General features: G+C 39.1%; 5 protein-coding genes across 7 annotated transcripts in view; 1 reads left to right on the top strand and 4 right to left on the bottom strand.

The window, feature by feature from the left end:
* On the bottom strand, positions 765 to 5,333 carry LOC18786105 (protein RDM16). Of its 2 annotated transcripts, XM_020557070.1 has the most exons (7): positions 4,568 to 4,594; positions 3,699 to 3,779; positions 3,498 to 3,621; positions 2,913 to 3,371; positions 2,629 to 2,823; positions 2,375 to 2,535; positions 765 to 1,973 (listed from the first exon to the last, which is right to left on the bottom strand). In XM_020557070.1, the coding sequence occupies exons 1-7, from the start codon at positions 4,588 to 4,590 to the stop codon at positions 1,094 to 1,096; spliced, it is 1,923 nt and encodes a 640-aa protein (XP_020412659.1). In that variant the 5' UTR covers positions 4,591 to 4,594; the 3' UTR covers positions 765 to 1,093. The 2 variants fall into 2 exon arrangements, with proteins under 2 accessions (XP_020412659.1, XP_007220565.1); XM_007220503.2 differs by having other exon boundaries at positions 3,498 to 3,779; positions 4,568 to 5,333.
* LOC18787105 (probable receptor-like protein kinase At2g39360) lies at positions 6,249 to 9,743 on the bottom strand. The gene has a single exon (XM_007218856.2). The coding sequence runs from the start codon at positions 8,984 to 8,986 to the stop codon at positions 6,521 to 6,523; it is 2,466 nt and encodes an 821-aa protein (XP_007218918.2). The 5' UTR covers positions 8,987 to 9,743; the 3' UTR covers positions 6,249 to 6,520.
* LOC18785473 (probable LRR receptor-like serine/threonine-protein kinase MEE39) lies at positions 10,491 to 12,110 on the bottom strand. The gene is made up of 3 exons (XM_020556598.1): positions 11,994 to 12,110; positions 11,365 to 11,905; positions 10,491 to 11,116 (listed from the first exon to the last, which is right to left on the bottom strand). The coding sequence occupies exons 1-3, from the start codon at positions 12,058 to 12,060 to the stop codon at positions 10,531 to 10,533; spliced, it is 1,194 nt and encodes a 397-aa protein (XP_020412187.1). The 5' UTR covers positions 12,061 to 12,110; the 3' UTR covers positions 10,491 to 10,530.
* Positions 12,241 to 13,853, bottom strand: LOC18786520 (chalcone--flavonone isomerase). Its single transcript, XM_007218309.2, has 4 exons — positions 13,472 to 13,853; positions 13,193 to 13,351; positions 12,745 to 12,968; positions 12,241 to 12,638 (listed from the first exon to the last, which is right to left on the bottom strand). The coding sequence occupies exons 1-4, from the start codon at positions 13,575 to 13,577 to the stop codon at positions 12,477 to 12,479; spliced, it is 651 nt and encodes a 216-aa protein (XP_007218371.1). The 5' UTR covers positions 13,578 to 13,853; the 3' UTR covers positions 12,241 to 12,476.
* The window catches only part of LOC18784967 (rootletin), a 7,246-nt gene continuing 2,602 nt past the window's right edge, over positions 14,689 to 19,332 (top strand). The window contains exons 1-10 of one of the 2 annotated variants that reach the window (XM_020556593.1): positions 14,689 to 15,303; positions 15,391 to 15,618; positions 15,710 to 15,805; positions 16,151 to 16,203; positions 16,329 to 16,425; positions 16,718 to 16,791; positions 17,266 to 17,383; positions 17,604 to 17,714; positions 18,332 to 18,408; positions 18,817 to 18,883. In XM_020556593.1, the coding sequence (XP_020412182.1) occupies positions 15,154 to 15,303; positions 15,391 to 15,618; positions 15,710 to 15,805; positions 16,151 to 16,203; positions 16,329 to 16,425; positions 16,718 to 16,791; positions 17,266 to 17,383; positions 17,604 to 17,714; positions 18,332 to 18,408; positions 18,817 to 18,883 (1,071 nt within the window). In that variant the 5' untranslated portion in view covers positions 14,689 to 15,153. The remainder of the gene's footprint in view (positions 15,304 to 15,390; positions 15,619 to 15,709; positions 15,806 to 16,150; positions 16,204 to 16,328; positions 16,426 to 16,717; positions 16,792 to 17,265; positions 17,384 to 17,603; positions 17,715 to 18,331; positions 18,409 to 18,816; positions 18,884 to 19,332) is intronic. The other variant, XM_020556594.1, reaches the window with a different exon arrangement.

Consider the following 19,332-nt stretch of genomic DNA (forward strand, 5'->3'; position numbering starts at 1 on the left):
TGAAAACCGAAATGGGTAAGCTTGACAAAGCATGGTCTATACCTTCTGAAATAGGGAAGTAAGAGAACAGGAGGAAGATTAGAACTAAGAAGTTGGTAGTTAAATATAGATAGGCTACCCTACCCCATCCCTCACCGAACTAGAAGCTAACTCAAACCAATAAAGGAGAAGAAGGGCTTAGCTTAGACTAGGCTCCGAAGTCAAAGCAGAAAATGGGCGCGATCTGCTATCTATCGGCATGTGAAGGAGCATGGAGGGAGGCAAATATGAATATCTGCATCAACCGTTTTGGTCAAATTTCCTTTTCTACGAATATTTTCATTCAAAAGCTTGCGGCTTTCTTGTAGGAGCTGAGCTGCATGGCACGCTGAAGTTATGCCTCCTTCGGCGGAGGGAACACTCGCAGAAATCAAAATCCAGTTGGGAGATATGGCACACTTTCAAGAACTCTAAAGTTTGCTAAGGCATGCTGGTCCACAAATGAAATGGACAGCACAACAGAATGAGACATAAGTTATCTTGATCTATATAAAAACTTGGAAACTAAGTCTTTTTGCTTTTGGTTGTTGTGGTATACAACAATCATGCACGCTAGCTTTATTGCAATGGAGTCCAAGAATCATGTTTTCTGCTGCAAAACATATATAGATAACCCTCTTGGGAGTTACTATATTCTAGTACAAACAGATCAGAGTCCAGCCTTAATTCGGCACGAAATCGGTTCACCATGTTCTATGTTACTCATACCAAGAGGCGAAGAGAAATTTGTTGTTTCTAAAGTAACTCCACACATTGAAAAACAATACTTGCAGCAACAACAGAGAAAGTAAAGGCATTATAAACTTACCCACTTTCAAGTTTCAACATAATTACAGCATCTGGAAATGCAAAGTGTTCTCATTGATGCAACTTAATTTGTGCCACACGCATGGATAGGTGGTTCACTTTATATGAGCAAATACGCTGTCATAAATGATCCCATACAGTTAACAAATCGCACAAAGCAAATTTTTGAACTAATACTAGTTTACCAAAATGTTGAGGCAAACCGGCCACGATGATTTAAGATATCCACGGAAGCAGTCTCCAATTACTACTCATCATCTGCAAAATTGACTGCAAGATCCCAATAATGAGCAACGCCAGCATCAGCAAAAATCTTCCGGGCAGCAGCTTCAGTCATGCACTCATGAACAGAAAATCTATTGAAGCACGGTCTGGCAACACTTCCTTGCCATACTAACACACACTTGTTAGCAGGCTTATCATTGTTTACATCGTCATCTTCTTCTTCTTCATCTTTTACAGCTTCAGCCCAGTTTATGCGCCTAAGCATAACCTTAGCATACCTCTTAATAGATTTGCTGCCACCTTCAACAACCACTACATTCATACCATCTGAGATCACAGCTGATCCAGTCAGCCGGTTCTCTCGTGCATTAACATCAATCTTGAAGCGGGCCTTTGGATGTGACAGTTCATTGATCCTGTAAACTGAGACTATGGTCTCCACATTATTTGGGTCATCAAAAAGCTTCCTTTCTTTCTTCTCACGGCGCTCGGCAGGAGTGAGCTTTCGTGCAATATTCCTGTCTATATGAGCTTGTTCACGCTCAGCAGCTGCACTCCGAATCTCCTTTTCAAGCCTGGTTGGATCTTGGGTTGCTTCAGAGCCAAGAACTTTCATCAAATTACTCATTTTCACTTTTGGCTTTGGGGGTTCGATCAGGCCTTGTCTAATCATCTCCTGCCTATCTTTCTCTCTGGCCAGGCGTTTCTGTGTACGGAGTTTTTTCTGCTCCTTCTTGGTCAGCTTCAGTGGTTGAGGCGGTGGAGGGGCTGGCTCAGTGGGGGGCTCGATAGGCTGAGGATGTTCAACATAGATGGTGATTTTCTCCGTCTTTAATTTATTTTCCACTACTGCGCCATCAATGACTTCATTATAAGTACCAGAGTGCAATAGGGGCACATCCCTGACAAATTTAGCAAAGCACAATTAGCAAATATCTTTAACATAAAATAAAAGTTCTGAGAGGACCAAACAACATGCAAATCAAATCTGCAATTGAAAAATGGCAAACAAAACAACGAAAACAATACTTCAGGCATCTTAGTTAAAGATATCATTCAAAAATGGATGGAAATTACGATTTGGGTTGACCCCTTTTGTTTCATCTACAATCACAGATCATGGCATGTTTTCAACATTGGAACAGAAGGGGAGCATAGAGAAGGGAAACAACAAGATAATCAGTTATCATATTCAATGAACTTTTAAGGTCATCTATTCCTTGTGGTCACCACGATCCAAGCGGGAAAAAAAGAAGAACCACTTAGCAAATCACTGCAATGCAAAAAGTAGATAGCAGCTTACCACCACTCAATTTCAGGAATTGGATCCTTTGGTTTTTCTTTGGTGATAACTCTCTCTGATACCTCTATCAAATTTGGATTAATATCTGGTGCTGCCTTTGCCTTTGCCAACTGTGCCTGCTTCGCCTTTTGCTCTTTGGCTTGTGCTTCTCCAAATTTACTCTGTACAGAGGAAATGGAGAAAATTTAACAAAAAAGACAGGTACATAACTCACTGAAATGATCAAAACAGAATAAAGAGACGCCAATAAATACCTTCAACTTTATATGCTCAGCATCTCTTGACCATTTTCCTTCCTCTACAAACTGGAAATTCATCCTCTTTGGCCTCAAAATCTTGGTTTTATTAATACCCATCATTGGATCAAAAAAGGGATTTGATTCAGGATCCACATCCAATTCAGGTTTAAGAATTTGGAATGCATCTTTCTTCTGTTTGTTAATATTGACCTGAAAAAATTAGAACCATTAGATTAAAGTTCAAACAAAGAAAATCCATGTAACAAGAGGAATTGTCTGAAGGGTAATAGCTACTAAACCTTTAGAGTGCTGAGGTTGTTTGGTTTAGTCGCATTCACTAAATTTCCAAGTTCATCTATTTCCCTTCCAAGGGCATCAAGACGAAGAACAGGGGCCTTAGTAGGCTTCTGAGGGGCAGCAACATCAGTTGCCACCTGTCCTGGAAACAAGTTTATAAGAGGAGCAAACTGGGGGTCCTGGCGGAAACCCATACTGGCAGCAAGCTCCTGTGCTTTTTTAACAGCTTCAAGGTTGGGAACGGCTGTAAGGCCAGCTTCTGCAATCACGCCACTTGTAGACGAAGCTGCTGGTGCAATGGGTAGTTTTGATGAATCAAATCTTACCCCTGGAGCAGCTGTACCACCAGTTGTTGATGGGGCCGGTGCATGCAGTATTCCAGCAGTGGCAGATGGTGGTTTCAGCTCCTTTGATCCCAAGTTCTGGCTAGCATCTTTTCTTGCATTGGCACCCTTGTTCAACTGCATGATGAGAATAGTCATGGTAAATGTATATAATAACTGTAATTAAGAAACAATATTATGCATGCAAATTTTGTCAAACACAAAGAGGTGAGATGCAATAACAAATTTATGTGATTATAATACCTGGGGAATCTTCTTCAGCTTCTCAGTCAATTCCTTCTGCTTTTGTAAAGCTTTCTTAATTTTTTCTACATCATCAAGAGACAGATTCCCACTTCTCCCAGCAGTTGAAGATGTTCCATCTGTACTAGATTTTCCATGAACCTCATGAGATCTGGTAATACTAACTCCCTTATTTTCATTTGTGGTATAAATCGAAGATACCTTGGTAGGAAGGGGATGACTAGGTGCGAAAGAGGTCTCAGGCACAATCCTTGATGCGTTAGTAGGTTCCAGAGCAGCACCCTGTAAGTGTTGAAAATTAAACAAGGTCACTATGCATACCGAAAAAGAACTTGATTGTGGTGGAGGGGAACGCAAAAATGAAGAATCAGAAAGACATGAAAAGGAATAAATTTCACACAGATGCCCTCACTCCTCAGCTAATGGAGACATGGCCTACAAGGATACAAAGCATGTAGGAAAGAGAGCTATTTTCTAACAGTAACAGCCTAACAATAATTTATGACATGGAGATACAATATAAGACAAAACAGAGGCTTGCAGAAAGTGTAACAAGACACCTTACATTTTTAAGGAAGAAATACCTCATTTCAAAATCTGTAGCTTCCAATCAAATCAATCATTAGTATACAACACTTCAAATCTCATGAGTAAAATAGCAAGTAATTCAACCAAGAAGATATCAATTCCATACTATAGATGCCTACAGTAATACTGTAATGCTATCAGAAGTCAGAACCTAAAAATCAATTCCATATCTAACACTATAACTAACAATCACATCGTGCAAAGAGATCAGAAGTCGGAACCTAAGAAATCTATTCCATATCTCAAACTATGATATTAATCAGATAGAGAAATTTAAAGTGGTATATCGTTAAACTAAATTGAATTTCAGATACTTCACTACAGTTTCATGAACCATTAAGAGGCTAACCTAAAGTATCACTTAAATGTGGAATATTTTTACAGTTGTTCAAAGCCTATCAGCTAAAAATTTCAGCATCAAAGAAGCAGAATTATCAAATGCAATTCAGAGCAGAACAAAAGAAAGCTAACATAAAACTTACATTACCCATCCAACCACTCCCATTTGGGGTGGTGGTGTCGCCCTGAAAATTACCAAGCTGGTAATCACCCACTTCCTCTTTCTTAACCTCACTTGCATTCACATTCAATTCATTGCTGCGTTCAACGGCTCCGCCATAATCACCATCCTCTTCTTCCTTCACTCGACGGTCTTCAAACCTCCTACTCTGTCTCTGACCTCCATTCAATTCCTTCCCATCTTCCTCAAATCGCTTCCTATCTTTCCTCTCCTCCTCCGAAACCCTAGCCCTCTTCTTATCGTCAAAATCAACAACATCCCCATCTCTACCCTCACTCCTCTCCCTCTCTTTCCTCTTACGTCTATATTCCTCTCTCTCTTCCGACCTCTCGCGCTTCGTTTCGCGATGCCTGGACCTCTCTCGGCTCCCCTCTCTCTCGCCCCTCGGGTCGTAGGACCGCTCCCGTTGGTCACGTGCTATATCGCGGTCGTCGCTCGGCTCGCGTGACCTTTCGCGACGAGATTTGTGGTCTCGGGGCTCGTGAGAGCGCTCGCGCTTGGAATCGCGGTCCGATCGATGGTGGTGGCGATGGTTATCGGAGTCCTTTGATGATCGCTTTTCATCGGCGTCACGGCTGCGATGCTTGTGGTGGTCTCTGTCTCGATCTTCGCGGTGGCGTTTGCTCGATCTCTCTTTCTCCATAGCTAGGGTTTCCAAGGTTCTCACTCTTCCTTTGCTCTGTCTCCCTCCAGATGGGGGGTTCAGGAGGATAAATTGGGGGGCACAATGCAACGGCTACGATTTATATGGTTTTTCTCGGCGGAAAAAAGAAAAAGAAAAAAAAGAAGATGTGGATATTTAGTTAAAATATTTATTTCTTTTATAAAAAAAATGAGATTTTTTTTGTCTATGAAACATATCAAGCGGTTGAATATTTTATATTAAATTATAAAAGGGTTTTATAATAATCAAGCCAATTTGACAAGTTATAATTTATTTTTATTTTACTTGTTACGTTTATTTGAATTATATATATTGGGTTTTCCAACAAAAAAATGAATTATATATATATTGGGAGAGAAATATTTACAAATTTTTTAAAAATAATTTTAAACTAAATTTAAGTTTCGGGAGTTTGAGATAAGAAATTGACAATTCCTTTGTTTTGCAACTTAAGCACGAAATTTATTAAATGGAACTCGGACAAATTTGTGAAAATTAGGGTATCAAATTTCCGAGTTTAATTTCCACAAAAATAGGCGTCATTTCACAATTTCCTAGTGCAATTTACAAAATTCGACATATATAAATCTCAAACATTGAAATCTTCAATTGCTACAAATAAAAATGATGGAAATACAAATTCCGTCATTTTATAATTTTATGTAATTTTCAATTCCTTCATCCAAACGGAAGGTAATGGGAATCCGGATTCCAACTACTCCTCAATTCAATTCCTTATAAGCCGATTACAAATTAGTAAGCATGACATTAGGGTGAATAAATAGAAAAGTTTTGTACAATTTCCCCTAACAAGCTTTGTCACATCTTAACCAGTTGGGCTCTCATACATGCATACCGTGACACCCCAACCAAGTTGTCATATGTATGCACCAAAACCCATATCATGAAGTTTGTTCGAGGGATTCAGACCAAAAAAGAAAAAAGAAAAAAGAGAGAGAAGTTTGTTTGCGAGAAAAGCTTGTGATCCAGTGAAATCATCCATGTCAACAAAAGCCCAAGATCAAAAGATACATTTCAAAACCCGCAACCATAAGGTGGTATTGTTCACCTGTTATTCTCATGATTTAGCAATTTACAAACATATAAATTGTGCATGTTTACAGACTGAAGTTGAAAACGGACTTGAATCTCATATGATCTGTTACATTACTCAAAAATCTTCGACACTTGCAGGCACAATGTTACATAAAAAAAAGACCAAAAACGTAGTTTCTTTAGATTCGGAGCAATCTACCTCATTTCCTCCTTCACCATCTGGAAAAAGACCTTGCTCATTGAGACACCAGCAAGGTCCCCTGCACTTCCCATGCTAAATTCTGCATTAGATACACTGCTCTCCAGGTGGTTGGCGTGATCAGCTTGCATAGATGGCCTGCGATTGTGATCTGATCGTCCATCGTTTCCTTCGAGCTGAAGCACATATTCTAAGTTCCACAACACATCTCCCACCGTAGGTCGATCAACGCTGTGTTGTGCCAAGCATTTTGCAGCTATCTCTCCAAACTTCTTCAATGAATCCGGCTTTACTTGACCTGCAAGAAGGGGGTCTACAATTTCCTCCAATCTCCCATCTTTCTGCCACTTCAGTGCCCATTCAACTAAGTTCACCTTTTCCCTTGGGAGAGATGGATCAATAACAGGTCTTCCACAAAGGACTTCATACATCACCACCCCAAATGAGTACACATCTGACTTCTCCGTCAGCCGTTGCCTTGTTAAGTACTCTGGATCAAGATACCCAAAGCTGCCTTTGACCGCGGTGCTGACATGCGTTTGATCAATCTCAGGACCAGTTTTTGACAGCCCAAAATCAGCAACCTTGGCCATAAAATTCTCATCCAGTAGAATATTGGCAGACTTAACATCCCTGTGAATAATTGCCTTTGTAGAGCCAGTGTGAAGATAGTGAAGTCCCTTGGCAGCTCCAACACATATTCCAAGCCTTTGCCTCCAACTTAAGCTTGGAAAATCTGAGCCATACAGATAGTTCTTCAGGCTCCCATTTTCCATGTACTCATAAATAACGATCATCTCATTTTTCTCATCACAGTATCCAATTAATGCTACCAAATGGCGGTGGCGGAACTGAGACAACATTTCAATTTCTGTCCGAAATTCTGCACGACCCTGCCTTGAATGAGAAGCTCCTCTCTTAACTGCCACTTTTGTGTTGTCCCTTAAAACTCCTTTGTAAACTTTCCCAAAACCACCAGCCCCAACAATTAGGTTCTCACTGAAATTATCAGTAGCCTCTTGAATTGCCACGAAAGGAAAGCGATACCCAATTTTTGAGACAGAAAACATCGCTGTGCTATCAGTGTCTTTACTTTCCATTCCATTCACCATAACATCATCTGTCCTTGAATGGATGGCATGTGTTAGTCTTCTTCTGCACAGCAGGAAGAAAACTGCAGCCAGCACAATAGCAATGAATAGTCCAACAGCCAAACCCACTATAACACCAACTTTCATCTTAGAGCTTTTATTCAAAGCAAAGTCCAAGCTGCTCCTAGAATTGCTTATTTTCATGATCTCCAGCCCATTGAGAAAGACAACTGAGTCAGGTGCGTCTGGATTATTAGGGCCAACACTTACGGTTAGCTTCTTGCTATCACTTACCCTCATAATGGCATCCATAAAATATGGGGTGCCTAAGATATTTTTGGTCAGATTTCTAAGATCAAGACTATTAGAAACAAACAGAGAATTGATAAAAACTCTGAGGATGGGAGTTGGAGCAGATTCACTGACTATGTCAGGTGGAGCAGATTCACTGACTATGTCACAGAAGTGAAACCGAACCAGATACTCAAAACCAGGATCAACTTCAAAATGCCATGTCAGATTGGCATTCAGACTAAGATCTCTCGACGAGTTCAACTTAGTCGCGGTGCCATAGACCGAAGGAGGGGCGATATCCTCCGTTGGCCAGGTCGTGTACTTGACAGCTTCCTTTTTTGAAACAAATGTAGGAAAACCATTGTGCGTCAAATAAGGATCATCAGAAACCCAAAGTCTCCACAAGGTATCATTTTGGGGAGACACTCTTTCATTACCCATATTCACCCTCTCAACTGTCTCTAATGCTCGCTTCCTCAAATTTTGGTGATTTTCCTTTGAACCAATGGTTATGGCATCCTCTGGAATGAGCTCGTCCGGGAGCGAAACAACTTCTAAGGCATTTATAAAAGCAAATGAATTGGTGGCAGGAGTAAAGGTGAGAACTAGACTGTCCGAAGTTATGTTCAAAGAGTATTCTCTCATGCGGTAACCGCTCTCTATTTTAAACTCCTTGAGAAGGGTGAAAGTTTGAGCAGAAACAGAGAACTTTGCTGTGCTCAAATTGTAACCCTCATGAACAAAAGGAGAGAAATAGAGGCGAACCCAATGACGCCCTTGTTTTCTTATTGGAAATGTGTAAACGGAGGTTCCACTAAATATTCTTGCACTTCGGTACAGAACTGAATCTAAGGAGGAAGATATGGAACTTGAATTGCCAGAGATTTTTTGTGGGGTTGAGAGGATACTGGAATCAGACTCATCAGATACAAATACACGATCACCAACTTTTACATTGGTTTTTGATCCACAGATTATCAGATGCTTATCCACTGGATTAAATCCCAATGAACCACATATCAGATACAAAATTGAAGAAACCCCTATAAGCAATCTAATAGTCCCACCAGCCATCATAACCAGGATTGAAGATAAGAGAGATGTGATCTTGAAGCAAAGCTGAGGCTTATAAACAAGACTCAAATGGGCAAAGCTTAGATCACAAATTAGAAAGTTGCAACTTGTAATTGATAGTGGGTGATCATGAAAAGCAAGTTGCTACATGCAAGCAAAACTCAGATTACAAAAGGAAACAGCTTTCAGAAGGGACAAGGCTCAGATTATAATATGGAATTGCACAAAATCAATGTCCCATCTCTTTCCTCACAACGCCAATACAAGAAGAACCCAACAAAGATAACCAATAAATTAAGCAAATAACCAAAAGGGTCAGCTCGAAATCACCTGAACACATCAATATTGGAGAAGCACATGAAGGTTCTTGAATCTGATTAAAAACCCAAGTGTGAAAATCAACTACGAAATGCTCAGTGTCTCACTGACATGAGTTCCTCAACTTGCTGGACCAAATAAATGAGAACATGAACGCAATATGGATAGAAATAAACGTGGCAAGACCACATTGACTGCAACAAACCCAGCCCTTGTATATTATTTTCTCTACGTCTTGTTTGACAAATTCATAGAACTGCTAGCAAAATCACAAATTTGAAGTAGAGAACATAGTGGATTGGAGAGATAAAGAAGTAAATAATGTTTGAACAGACAACATAATGGAGCAAAGCTGATGACAGCTATTATGGGTGGCTCACCTTGTTGGATTGGAATATACGTTAGGCCCCACGAGAGAGAGAGAGATGAGATGAGGGTTCGTGTGATGGTTCTGAGGGGGAATATTTAGTGCCGGGTTTGTTCAAAAAAGAACATTGATACAGTCATAGACGTTGTCAGCTGTGTGCTTAATTACGCGTTTTCCACAACCACTTTATTAGTGTGGGGGGGGGGGGGGGGGGGGGGGGTACGATACAAGATTTTGGTGGGATTCTGAGTTCGGTGCCCGGTTTTACGATATTCATTTACGTATACGTACACACAGTTGTTCTGAGAATAACTCTTTATTTTTCAATCTCTCATAATCTCAAAAAACAAATTCAATGAGGTATGTCTCTAGAACCCCAAAGGACAAAATCTCAAACTTTTACATGGACCCCTCCCTCTACTAAACTCTAACCAACGTCAATAAAAACCTAGCTCCATAACCTACGCCATTGACCAAGTTTTGGCAAGTTGTAGGTGTATCAAGTTTTGTACCTTGGCTATTACTTTGGTAAACAATGACATGTATATGTGAAGTAGCTTCGTTAATTGCCACGTATTGATCCGACGGTGATTCTTAGTCATCAATTAATAAAATATTCATTATAAAATTCATATTAATTAACGACTGATATTTGTTTACACATATGTGAATGATTATTATAAACATCTACTTTCGTTAAGCAGGAAAAGACAAATTGCATCCTTATTTTGACTCCACTGTGCATATAGAAGACAATGACAACTCTTTTAATTACCAAAGTAATACAATGACAATTTTATTACGTCAAAACCAAAAAGGAAAAATAAAGATATGGTCCCTTGTGGACATTAATTCAACATTGTCAGGCTATGAATAGAAGAAGCAAGCAAATACAATAAATGGAATTAATGTATGCATAAAAGAAGTGTCCTTGTGTGCCATGAGAGGGAGTGGAAGAGGGAGGAGAAGAACTCTTATCACCCTTGTTGGCCTCTATTCTTGTGAACACTTCCATGGCACTGATTATAGGAGGCAGGGTTGACCCATTAGCTGAGGCCAATGTCACATTGATCGTAGGTCCCACAACTGTCACAGGGTATACGGTGATCACCTTACATTTGTTGTACTCAGATGTCACCGTAGACTTCATCTGGCCGTTGATGTAGATCTGAATTATCCTGCTGTCGTTTGGTTTGGGGAGGGTTACCGTTTCGGTGAAATAGAGCACAAGGTAGGCTAATTGTGGGGTCGTCTGTGGGAGATCAATGGACAAGGTGATTGGATCAGCAAGGTTCATTGATTCAATGGAGTCGGTCAACACAGAAATGGGAGGGTCGTTTTCTGGAAAAGATAAGGGATCTGGTAAGGTAGTGACTTCGGTGCAGTTTGGTGGGATTGTTCCACCTGTCCATACTCGGTTGTATTCCTCACCCAATATCCCTGGGAACCTACATTCAGCAATTTTTGTACATTCTCGATCAAAATCTAACATATCTTGCAATAAAAAATGGCAACAAAAAAATGTCGGGTCCTAATAATGTTTTTTTGTTTAAGCGAATATGATACCATAATCCAATAAAATAGACAACGTGTGAGTGATTATTAGTCGTTGGTGTATTAATTGTAACATCTATTCACGTAAGGATGGACGACTGTACATATGTTAAATAGTGATCGAATAATTAGAGAAATGTACCTTACTTCTCCACCACCATAGTTAATCCTAGATACTAGGTTATAAGCATAGTTGGTCTCCATCTCAGGGTACAATGTAACCGAAATTGGAACAGCTTCTATTGAAGATATAAAGGGAACCACTCCACTCTCATCCTGCACAATACACACATTAAGAGATCCTGCCCCTTGATTCACATACATGGCTTCATGGTATATTGGCCCTTCCACCACCGTTGATGTGTTGACCGTTGACCAATTTCTACCGTTAATATGAATATCAAACGAAGGAGGCTTCGAAAGACCATCGTAGTTGCCGTAGTAGAAGCCTGCCCTGACCAAGACCCGTTGGGTTTCCTCACTGAAAGGTAAAGCATAGCAGTTTTGTTGTGCCTTGTTAGGGAAGGATCGGAGGGTGTTCATCTCTTCAAGTTTTTGCTTTTGTGGAACTTGCTTGTTGATGCCTGCTTGCGTGTAGTCATTGTCTGTGACCCATCGGAGCGAGTTTTTATCCACACGTAGAGCATTGTTACCGCAGTCAATGTTCAACCATTCTATTGTGACTGAAAAAAAGGTGGAAAGTCATAAGAAAAAGATCAAGAATTTAACAACATAACATATCGAATATCAAACAGATTATACGTTACTTACTTTGAGAAGAAGCGGTGAACAAATGAAATACCAGGAGAAGCACTGGTACCCAGAAATTTTTATCCATAGAGATCGTATTGGGTTTGAAAATTGAGATTGAATTTCGGAGAGAAGAAACTGAGGGGTGATTTGTTCGTGAGGTTAGATTTAATTTGATTAATGTAGCAATGGTACAACTTCTTGAAGTTATCTCCCATTTCGTTAAGAAACACCGAAGCCATCATTGTAAACTTCAGCCATTTTAAAATTAAGCACGACAAAACAACACTGTTACTTCTCATACATAATGACCAATTTCTTAAAAGTTAAACAAGACAGAGCACTTTCGTAGCTTCATAGATTATATGTAGATAAATCACAAAATACAGAAGAACATCACTCAGAAACTTTTATTTCTCTTCTCTCAGTTTCCATCCAACATTAACCATTTCTCTTGTACACCTGGGTTTCCAATTTCCCATTTCCTGCCTCATTTTGACAACTCTACTTCAACAATTCAGATAACCTCGCAGCTACACTCTGCCTTGCTCCAGGAGAAACGCCGTGCTTTCCTATGATCGACTCTAGAACTGCCTCCGAAAGCAGTTTATTTTCGATCACCACGTTCCCAGCTTCTGGTACGGATGCATCTTTGGAGAAGCTTATCTGTAGCAATGAAAGTGATCAAACAAAGATGTCAAAACTCAGATGCAAAATACAAACTCAACCCTTCAAAAAAAAAAAAAACACACTAAAGTCTAGTAGTAGTAACCGTTAATGATCCATTGGGAGATTGTGTGAAAAGGATAGAGGCGCCAGGTGGGAAGTTTTGATCCTTGAAGACCTCAAGGAACTTCTCAATGGCCTTGGCTTCTGCATCAGTGTAAATTCCGATTGATTTCCAAATCGCAACGCAATTCTCCGAAACCTTCTCTGAGTATTGCTGGCCGGTTAGTGGCAGTATCGTTGTCACCTGTGTGAATTTCTCAAATGGACCTATGAAAGGATAATCAAGATTATAACTTGTACCTCAAGTTTTGTTTTTGTTTTGTTTTTCATAGAGAGTAACACATCATATCCAGAAGACAACATATTAACCCTAACTAATTTTATGAAATTCTGAATGGTTTTAGAAAAGAATAATTATAAAATAAAGGCTAAGACATTATGAAATTCTGACTAGTCAAAGCTTTAAGCACGTGTTTTAAGAAGTCCGTTACCTGTAACGATCTCTCTGAGGAACTCAACGGACTCCGTCAGCTCCTGGGCGGTCTTGCCTTTCCACTTAACGGCAAGCAGAGGCACGGCCTTATCCTCCAAGTACACGCCAATCGCCGTGAACTTCACGAAGTTCCCCTGAATCTCCAGCCCCCTCACCCCTGCGCACATTAGCAAACACACAGGACAGCCAATCAAAACCAAAACCAACAAACAATTAGCTGGACAAATTAAGTACGGAGGACCATTGCCGTGCGCCGGTAGTGCGAAGTTTTACGAACCTGCGCCGCCGAGGAACAGAGTGTTGGCGGAGCCGGGGGGTTTGACTGACGGTGGAAACGACGTCGCCTCGATCTGAAGTCCGGTGAGATTTGGTAGTGCAGCCATATTGGGTAGTCTTTGTTAAGCTTTTGTGTGGCGACGGAGATGGATTTGTTGTACGAAACGGTGCGTTTAAATTGGGAGGGTTGGGGGACCAGTGAAGGATTGGAGGAGTTCTTCAGAGGGGGTTTTTGTAGAGAGTTTGGTGTCGTTAGGACAAGGTTGGGTGGTTAAGTAGAAAGGTCAGGGAGTGTAGATGTGCACGTGGGAAAGCTCAGAGTCTCAAAACGTGGAGGGAAGTTTTACCGGTCATTCAAGAGGGCAAGTCACCACAACTCATACCAACTCTTTGGTGTCCACTTCAAATATAGTTTAGGGTTTGGTTGAGAGTGGTTATGAAATGGTTAAAAACAGTTTCTCTCAATAAAAAACACTTATGTTTGCGTTGGTAGAAAATCTTCATTTGGAAGTGATTATGGATATAGTTATTTTTTATAGAGACTCACTTCTCCATGTAATTATGTTAGGAGAAACACGTATGAAGAGGATGAGGAGGTTTTTTTGTAATTTTGCTTTAGAAATAGTTCTGGGTGTCCTGAGTAAATGTAGAGTTACGGTTGGGCAGGCAGATCGTGTTTGGGCCCTTTACTATTTCTCAGTACTATAAAAGATCTTTTTCTTTTTCAGCCCAATAAAAGAATTGGACTTTGCTTTATAAGTTGATAGCGGTGGCCCGCCGTCTATCAAACTTCCAAAGAATAGGCTAATAAAAATTCAGACAGGTCCATTGCACCTTACCCCTACCTTTCCATAAACCTTTTTAATATCCGATAAAATAAAATATTATTTTATACAAGCAGTATCAAAGGATGAATGTTCGAAAACATATTTCGGATGCAGAGTAATTAGAATAATGCTATTTTTATCACATTCTCATATTATTTTATGTGATAAATGAGGTGGACATCCACATCAATTAAAATTGATTTAATATATATATTTTTTTTAATGATTTATTGACACTTTTTAATTGATGTTGATGTTCACTGCATCTGCCTTATATAAGAATGTGATAAGAATAGTATTACTCGAGTAATTACTCTTTTTTGTTGTTGTCAATACAAAGTAACTACTCTTCAACCACTTAACTTTGCAAATCAAAACAATTAAACTCATTGACTTTGATAAGTTACGTCAATGTAAAAGGCAATTACTCAATTGACTTTGCAAATAAAAAACTCAAATAGAAAATAAGTAATAAACTCCAGAAAAAAAGAAAATAAAAGAAATAATGTGTTAAGCTAGAAGTAGACTGGTAGTTTGTCTGGACTGGTACATTTAAACCAAGGACACCACCCAAATGCATCAAAACGACGGCGCTTAAATCCAGAAACGTGGCAACGTAACGCTTACTGTTTCGTCCTCTCTTCTTCTCTGTGGCAACTGGAAATGGCTCTCCCAAACAATCCCCAATCCTTCCCCCATTTCTCCTAAACCCCAAACCCCAAACTCCCCAAACCCAAACCCTAAGCCTTCATCGATCTCTCTCTCTCTCCAAAAAAAACCAAAACCAGAAACTTTCAGCTTTGTTTTAGAAAATTTCTGAATATTTTTGGGCTGAGAAAAAAAAAGTCAAGAGAAAATGTCGTGGATAAGATCGGCTGTGAGCAAAGCCGTGGAGGCTGGGAACAAGAACAACCTCACTCGGACCGTCAAGAACTATGCCGACTCCGTCGTCCAACACGCCGGCCAAGCCGTAGCTGAAGGCGCCAAACGCTTTCAGGACCGTATGGTAATTTCAAAATTTCCACCAGTTTCCTCATTCAACACCGAAAAAATAAAAAATTACAAGTACATTTTCTCTTCATCTGATTTACAGGGAACTCGTAGTTTTAAAAGTGTTAAGAAGAGTATCCAGAGATTGGAAGAAGCAGCTGTGTCCTGCAGGGGAGCTGAAAGACTTGAGATACTGAGAAGGTGGGTGATTTTGCTCAGAGAGGTCGAGAGACTGAAGCTTTCTCCGGGTTCTGTGGAAGCAAAAGACAACGCAGTCGAGCAACCTACTGCTTCTGAGGACGCCAACGATATTCGAAGAAGAATATCTCTGGTTCAATTTTTACCTCATTTCTTTCAGCTTTTTCGGGTTCATTGTAGTCTAGTTTGCAGTGGAATCTTATGCTTTTTGATAATGTGAATAGGTTTTGTACTATGACTCTGATGTTGGAGGTGAACCCATGACTTTCCGCGAAGTGTTTCTTCAAAGTCAGGCTCTGGAGGGCATAACACTGTCTATGGTATGTCTTTGAGAAATGAAAATATCATTGAAATAAACCATGCCAAATGGGTTTTTATTTTATTTTTCTTTTTTAAACTAATGATGCTTTAGAATTGGCTCACCAAACCAGTGATGTTAAAATGGATGACCTTGATGTTCTACATGAAGAGAATGCTTGTTTCATAAGTTAGGGTGTAGCACTAAATGAAAGCCTCATGGAAAAATGATCAAAGTTGGAGATGATTTTGTTCGCTGCCTGCCTTTGGTTTTTCTTAGACACTGCCACATATGCACTTGGTCTTATGTAATTTGAAATTGCTGATTATGAAAGTTAACCGCAGGTTAACTCTTTTCTATGCTTCAGATTCTTGAAGGTCCGAATGATGAAGAGGTTGCCCTGCTGATGGAGATGTTTAGGTGAGAAGCAAGACTGTACTTGTGTGTAATGCATGCTCGTGGGCTATTAAGTGCCTGTATTCTTTATTCGGGTTAGCCATATTAGGACCTTTTAAAAAAAATCTTAACATTATATGAAACTGCAGGCTCTGTCTTACTGGAGGAAAAGAAGTTCATAATGCAATAGTGAGCAGTATACAAGATCTGGAAAAAGCTTTTTCAAGCTATGAAGATGAAGTACTGGTAAGGACATAAAAAAGTGCTCTTAAAGATCATGTCAACAAATGTGAAGTTCTGGAGAAATTTTGATATATGTTTTCCATAAAGTTTATATTAGATATAATTCATTATCATTCTTTTCCCTCTGGGATTTTTCATGTAACAATTATTTTCCAGAGATCCACAAAAGTTGTAGTATATAGCTCTAATATTCTTATTTACATAAGCAAATGGGAGTATTGAGTACTCCATTCAATTCATGCAAGACTTGTTCTTCTTTTGGCTCATACTGGTTCATCTTTTCCTTTGTATTCAGGTAAAACGGGAGGAATTGCTCCAATTTGCACAAGGTGCAATTACGGGGTTAAAGATTAATGCTGATGTCATAAGGTGTGCAAAAAATAACAGACTCTCTCTCTCTCTCTCCTCCCCCCCCCCCCCCCCCCCCCAATGCATATGACTAATACCAATTTCATGAGTAACGTGTCATGTCTACAAAACCTAGTTTTATTTACAACACACATTTACACCCAAACAATGGATGTGACATGATTTATCACCAAGCCAGTCGATAATTGATCATGATAAACTCTGATCTTATAGATGTTAATCTCCTTTTTTTTTAATGAAGAATAGGAAGTGGGTTACCCTTCTTGTTTGGATATGGATTAGTGCTGGCACTTGCCAGATATATGCTTATGCAAATAAATTTGTCTTTCGTTCGTATAAATTTTTTGTAGCTGGCGACCTTAGAGATTTAATTATTCATACTGGTAGGAAAAAGTGTAAAAGTATGATGCTAGGCTTCAATCATGGGCCAAAAAATGTCTTCTTACCTATGTATTTAAATGCATCTTGTTACAGAATAGATGAAGAAGTCTCTAGTCTAAGGAAGAAGCTTGACGCAACGACCACTCCTCTGAAGCCTTCAACTGAAGGTCATGACAAAGCATCAGAAGAAACAAAATTGGAAACAATAGAGGTGAGGATGGTTGTCATTATAATTTTTTGGTGTGCCTCATGGTATAAGTTCCACTGTGCCAAAGAGATGTCAAATACCATCAAGTAGAAGACTAATGGCTCTATGATGGAATTTTAATGAGTAAAATTGGCTACTGTTTACATAAGCATGAAAGTTCTTTAACATTTTATGAGTATAAAAATTATGGAAATATGGATCTGACAGCCCTAAGTTCTGGTAGGCATTAAAAGAAGCACTTGCACAAGTTCGAGCTTGTTCCAGATTAGAAGGGCTTTTACTGAAGAAAAAGTTGTTGAACAATGGAGATTCTCCTGAGATCCATGCTCAAAAAGTATGTATTTCTCGGTCTGCCCATTATCAATTGGTTATGCATCTGAAAGTACGGTTTTAAATTTGTTGGCAGCATCTTGCCTTTATCTCTGGTGACTTTCATGCTGTTTGATTTGAGGGTTTTAACAGTGCCGTGCGGTCCTTGTGACAGTCAAGCTTTTGGCTGAAGATGTTGACAAGTGTCTATTTAGCATGAACATGGGATGCTAGATGCTGCGAATCCTCCAATTTAGTTATGGGGATGCAACTATATATGTTTAGTCCTAGGAGCTTGTTTGTTGATTCACAATGTGTGAAAGGTTTGCTTTTTGTGTCTTGTTCAATAAATCAATGCCTTATGGGACCTATATGTAAAAAATTTGACAGTGTTTATGATGCGACCCAAAACACGTTTCTTACTTAGTTACATGGTTTGACGACAAAATCATACTTGATTATGCAGTCTGATTCTTTTCCCTTTTGCTTCTATCTTGTATTTGCTGGTAATCTCTGCTTTGTATATTTTGTGAATTAAGTGCAACTCGATCCTTTGATTGTTGCTTGTGCACCCAGAAAATGCTGATTTCCTTTCAAGGTACAAAGCTCCTGTTACCAACGTTATTTTTGTTGTATAAGCAGGTTGATAAATTGAAGGTCTTGTCAGAATCTCTGGCTAGCTCCTCTGCAAAAGCTGAAAATCGTATTTCAGATCACAGGTGTAACAACTTTGGAACCATTTGTTTTATGTTGCTTTTCTTAAGTATTAAATCGTGTTGTTACATTGTTTTTTCTTGTAATATTTGTGTTTATTAATATACTTCCTGTTGTCTAAAAATACTATTGTAAAATGTTCTTCTAAAAAAAAAAAAAAACTCTTGGAAAAACTCTTGGAAAATGTTAAGCTATCAGCTAATAAAACATTGAAAAGAAAGTTTATATGATTTGGCTTGGTGTATCCATAAAAAGGTTCAGCAAGCCTTGCTTTTTGTAACTGTGTAGTTCTGGTGAAAACCATTGATTTGATTAACAGTAATGACGTGTAGTCTGTGCTTGATCTATTATTGTTATTAGATGCCAGGTTTAGGGAAAACAAAATTACTATCTTTGTTCCTTATGAATGACAGACTTCAAAAGGAGGAGGCACTAAAAGTTCGTGTAGCCAGAGCAAGCGAAGTGAGTGAAAGAGAGAAGGTATTGTTCTTCAACATTACTTACCAATAAATGTAACGACGTGAAGTTTGTACTCACAATTCTGTAGAGAGGTCTTCAGTGTGTAATTGCATTCTTATCAAGTTTGAAATATGTCAAAATGTTTTTACTAATATGGCATTTCATTTTTCTTTATGAAGCCAAATCTAGAAAAAGAAAAATTAGAAGACAGAGTGGCAAATATTGTGTACTCTCTTTTTAAGATTTTGGTGATTTCCATTAATCAACCAGATGAATTATGTCTGTTCTTAACATCTGCATACTATCAATATGATTCTTTTTATTAAAAAATTCAGCAGCTTGTTTCTTCAGCAATAAAAACTCAGCATTTAAAATTTCAGATTTATTAAATAGGTCCTATATTTGGTGATATTTCATGCTTGCTGTTCTGCTTATTCATATATTATGTTGAACAGGATTTTTAGCTGCTT

Source organism: Prunus persica, chromosome G2, assembly GCF_000346465.2.
Source record: "Prunus persica cultivar Lovell chromosome G2, Prunus_persica_NCBIv2, whole genome shotgun sequence".
Classification (NCBI taxonomy): Eukaryota; Viridiplantae; Streptophyta; class Magnoliopsida; order Rosales; family Rosaceae; genus Prunus; species Prunus persica.

Excerpts from the sequence above, each read along its gene's own strand:
- LOC18786105 (XM_007220503.2), bottom strand. The coding sequence starts at position 5,248 with ATGGAGAAAGAGAGATCGAGCAAACGCCACCGCGAAGATCGAGACAGA. Across the intron at positions 3,780-4,567 it reads GGAGTGGTTGGATGGGTAAT|GGTGCTGCTCTGGAACCTAC; the intron begins GTAAGTTTTATG and ends CAACACTTACAG. Across the intron at positions 2,536-2,628 it reads CTGAGCATATAAAGTTGAAG|AGTAAATTTGGAGAAGCACA; the intron begins GTATTTATTGGC and ends TCCTCTGTACAG.
- LOC18787105 (XM_007218856.2), bottom strand. The coding sequence starts at position 8,986 with ATGATGGCTGGTGGGACTATTAGATTGCTTATAGGGGTTTCTTCAATT.
- LOC18785473 (XM_020556598.1), bottom strand. The coding sequence starts at position 12,060 with ATGGATAAAAATTTCTGGGTACCAGTGCTTCTCCTGGTATTTCATTTG. Across the intron at positions 11,906-11,993 it reads GTTCACCGCTTCTTCTCAAA|TCACAATAGAATGGTTGAAC; the intron begins GTAAGTAACGTA and ends CCTTTTTTTCAG. Across the intron at positions 11,117-11,364 it reads TATGGTGGTGGAGAAGTAAG|GTTCCCAGGGATATTGGGTG; the intron begins GTACATTTCTCT and ends TGCTGAATGTAG.
- LOC18786520 (XM_007218309.2), bottom strand. The coding sequence starts at position 13,577 with ATGGCTGCACTACCAAATCTCACCGGACTTCAGATCGAGGCGACGTCG. Across the intron at positions 13,352-13,471 it reads TCTGTTCCTCGGCGGCGCAG|GGGTGAGGGGGCTGGAGATT; the intron begins GTTCGTAAAACT and ends TAATGTGCGCAG. Across the intron at positions 12,969-13,192 it reads CCTCAGAGAGATCGTTACAG|GTCCATTTGAGAAATTCACA; the intron begins GTAACGGACTTC and ends ATCCTTTCATAG.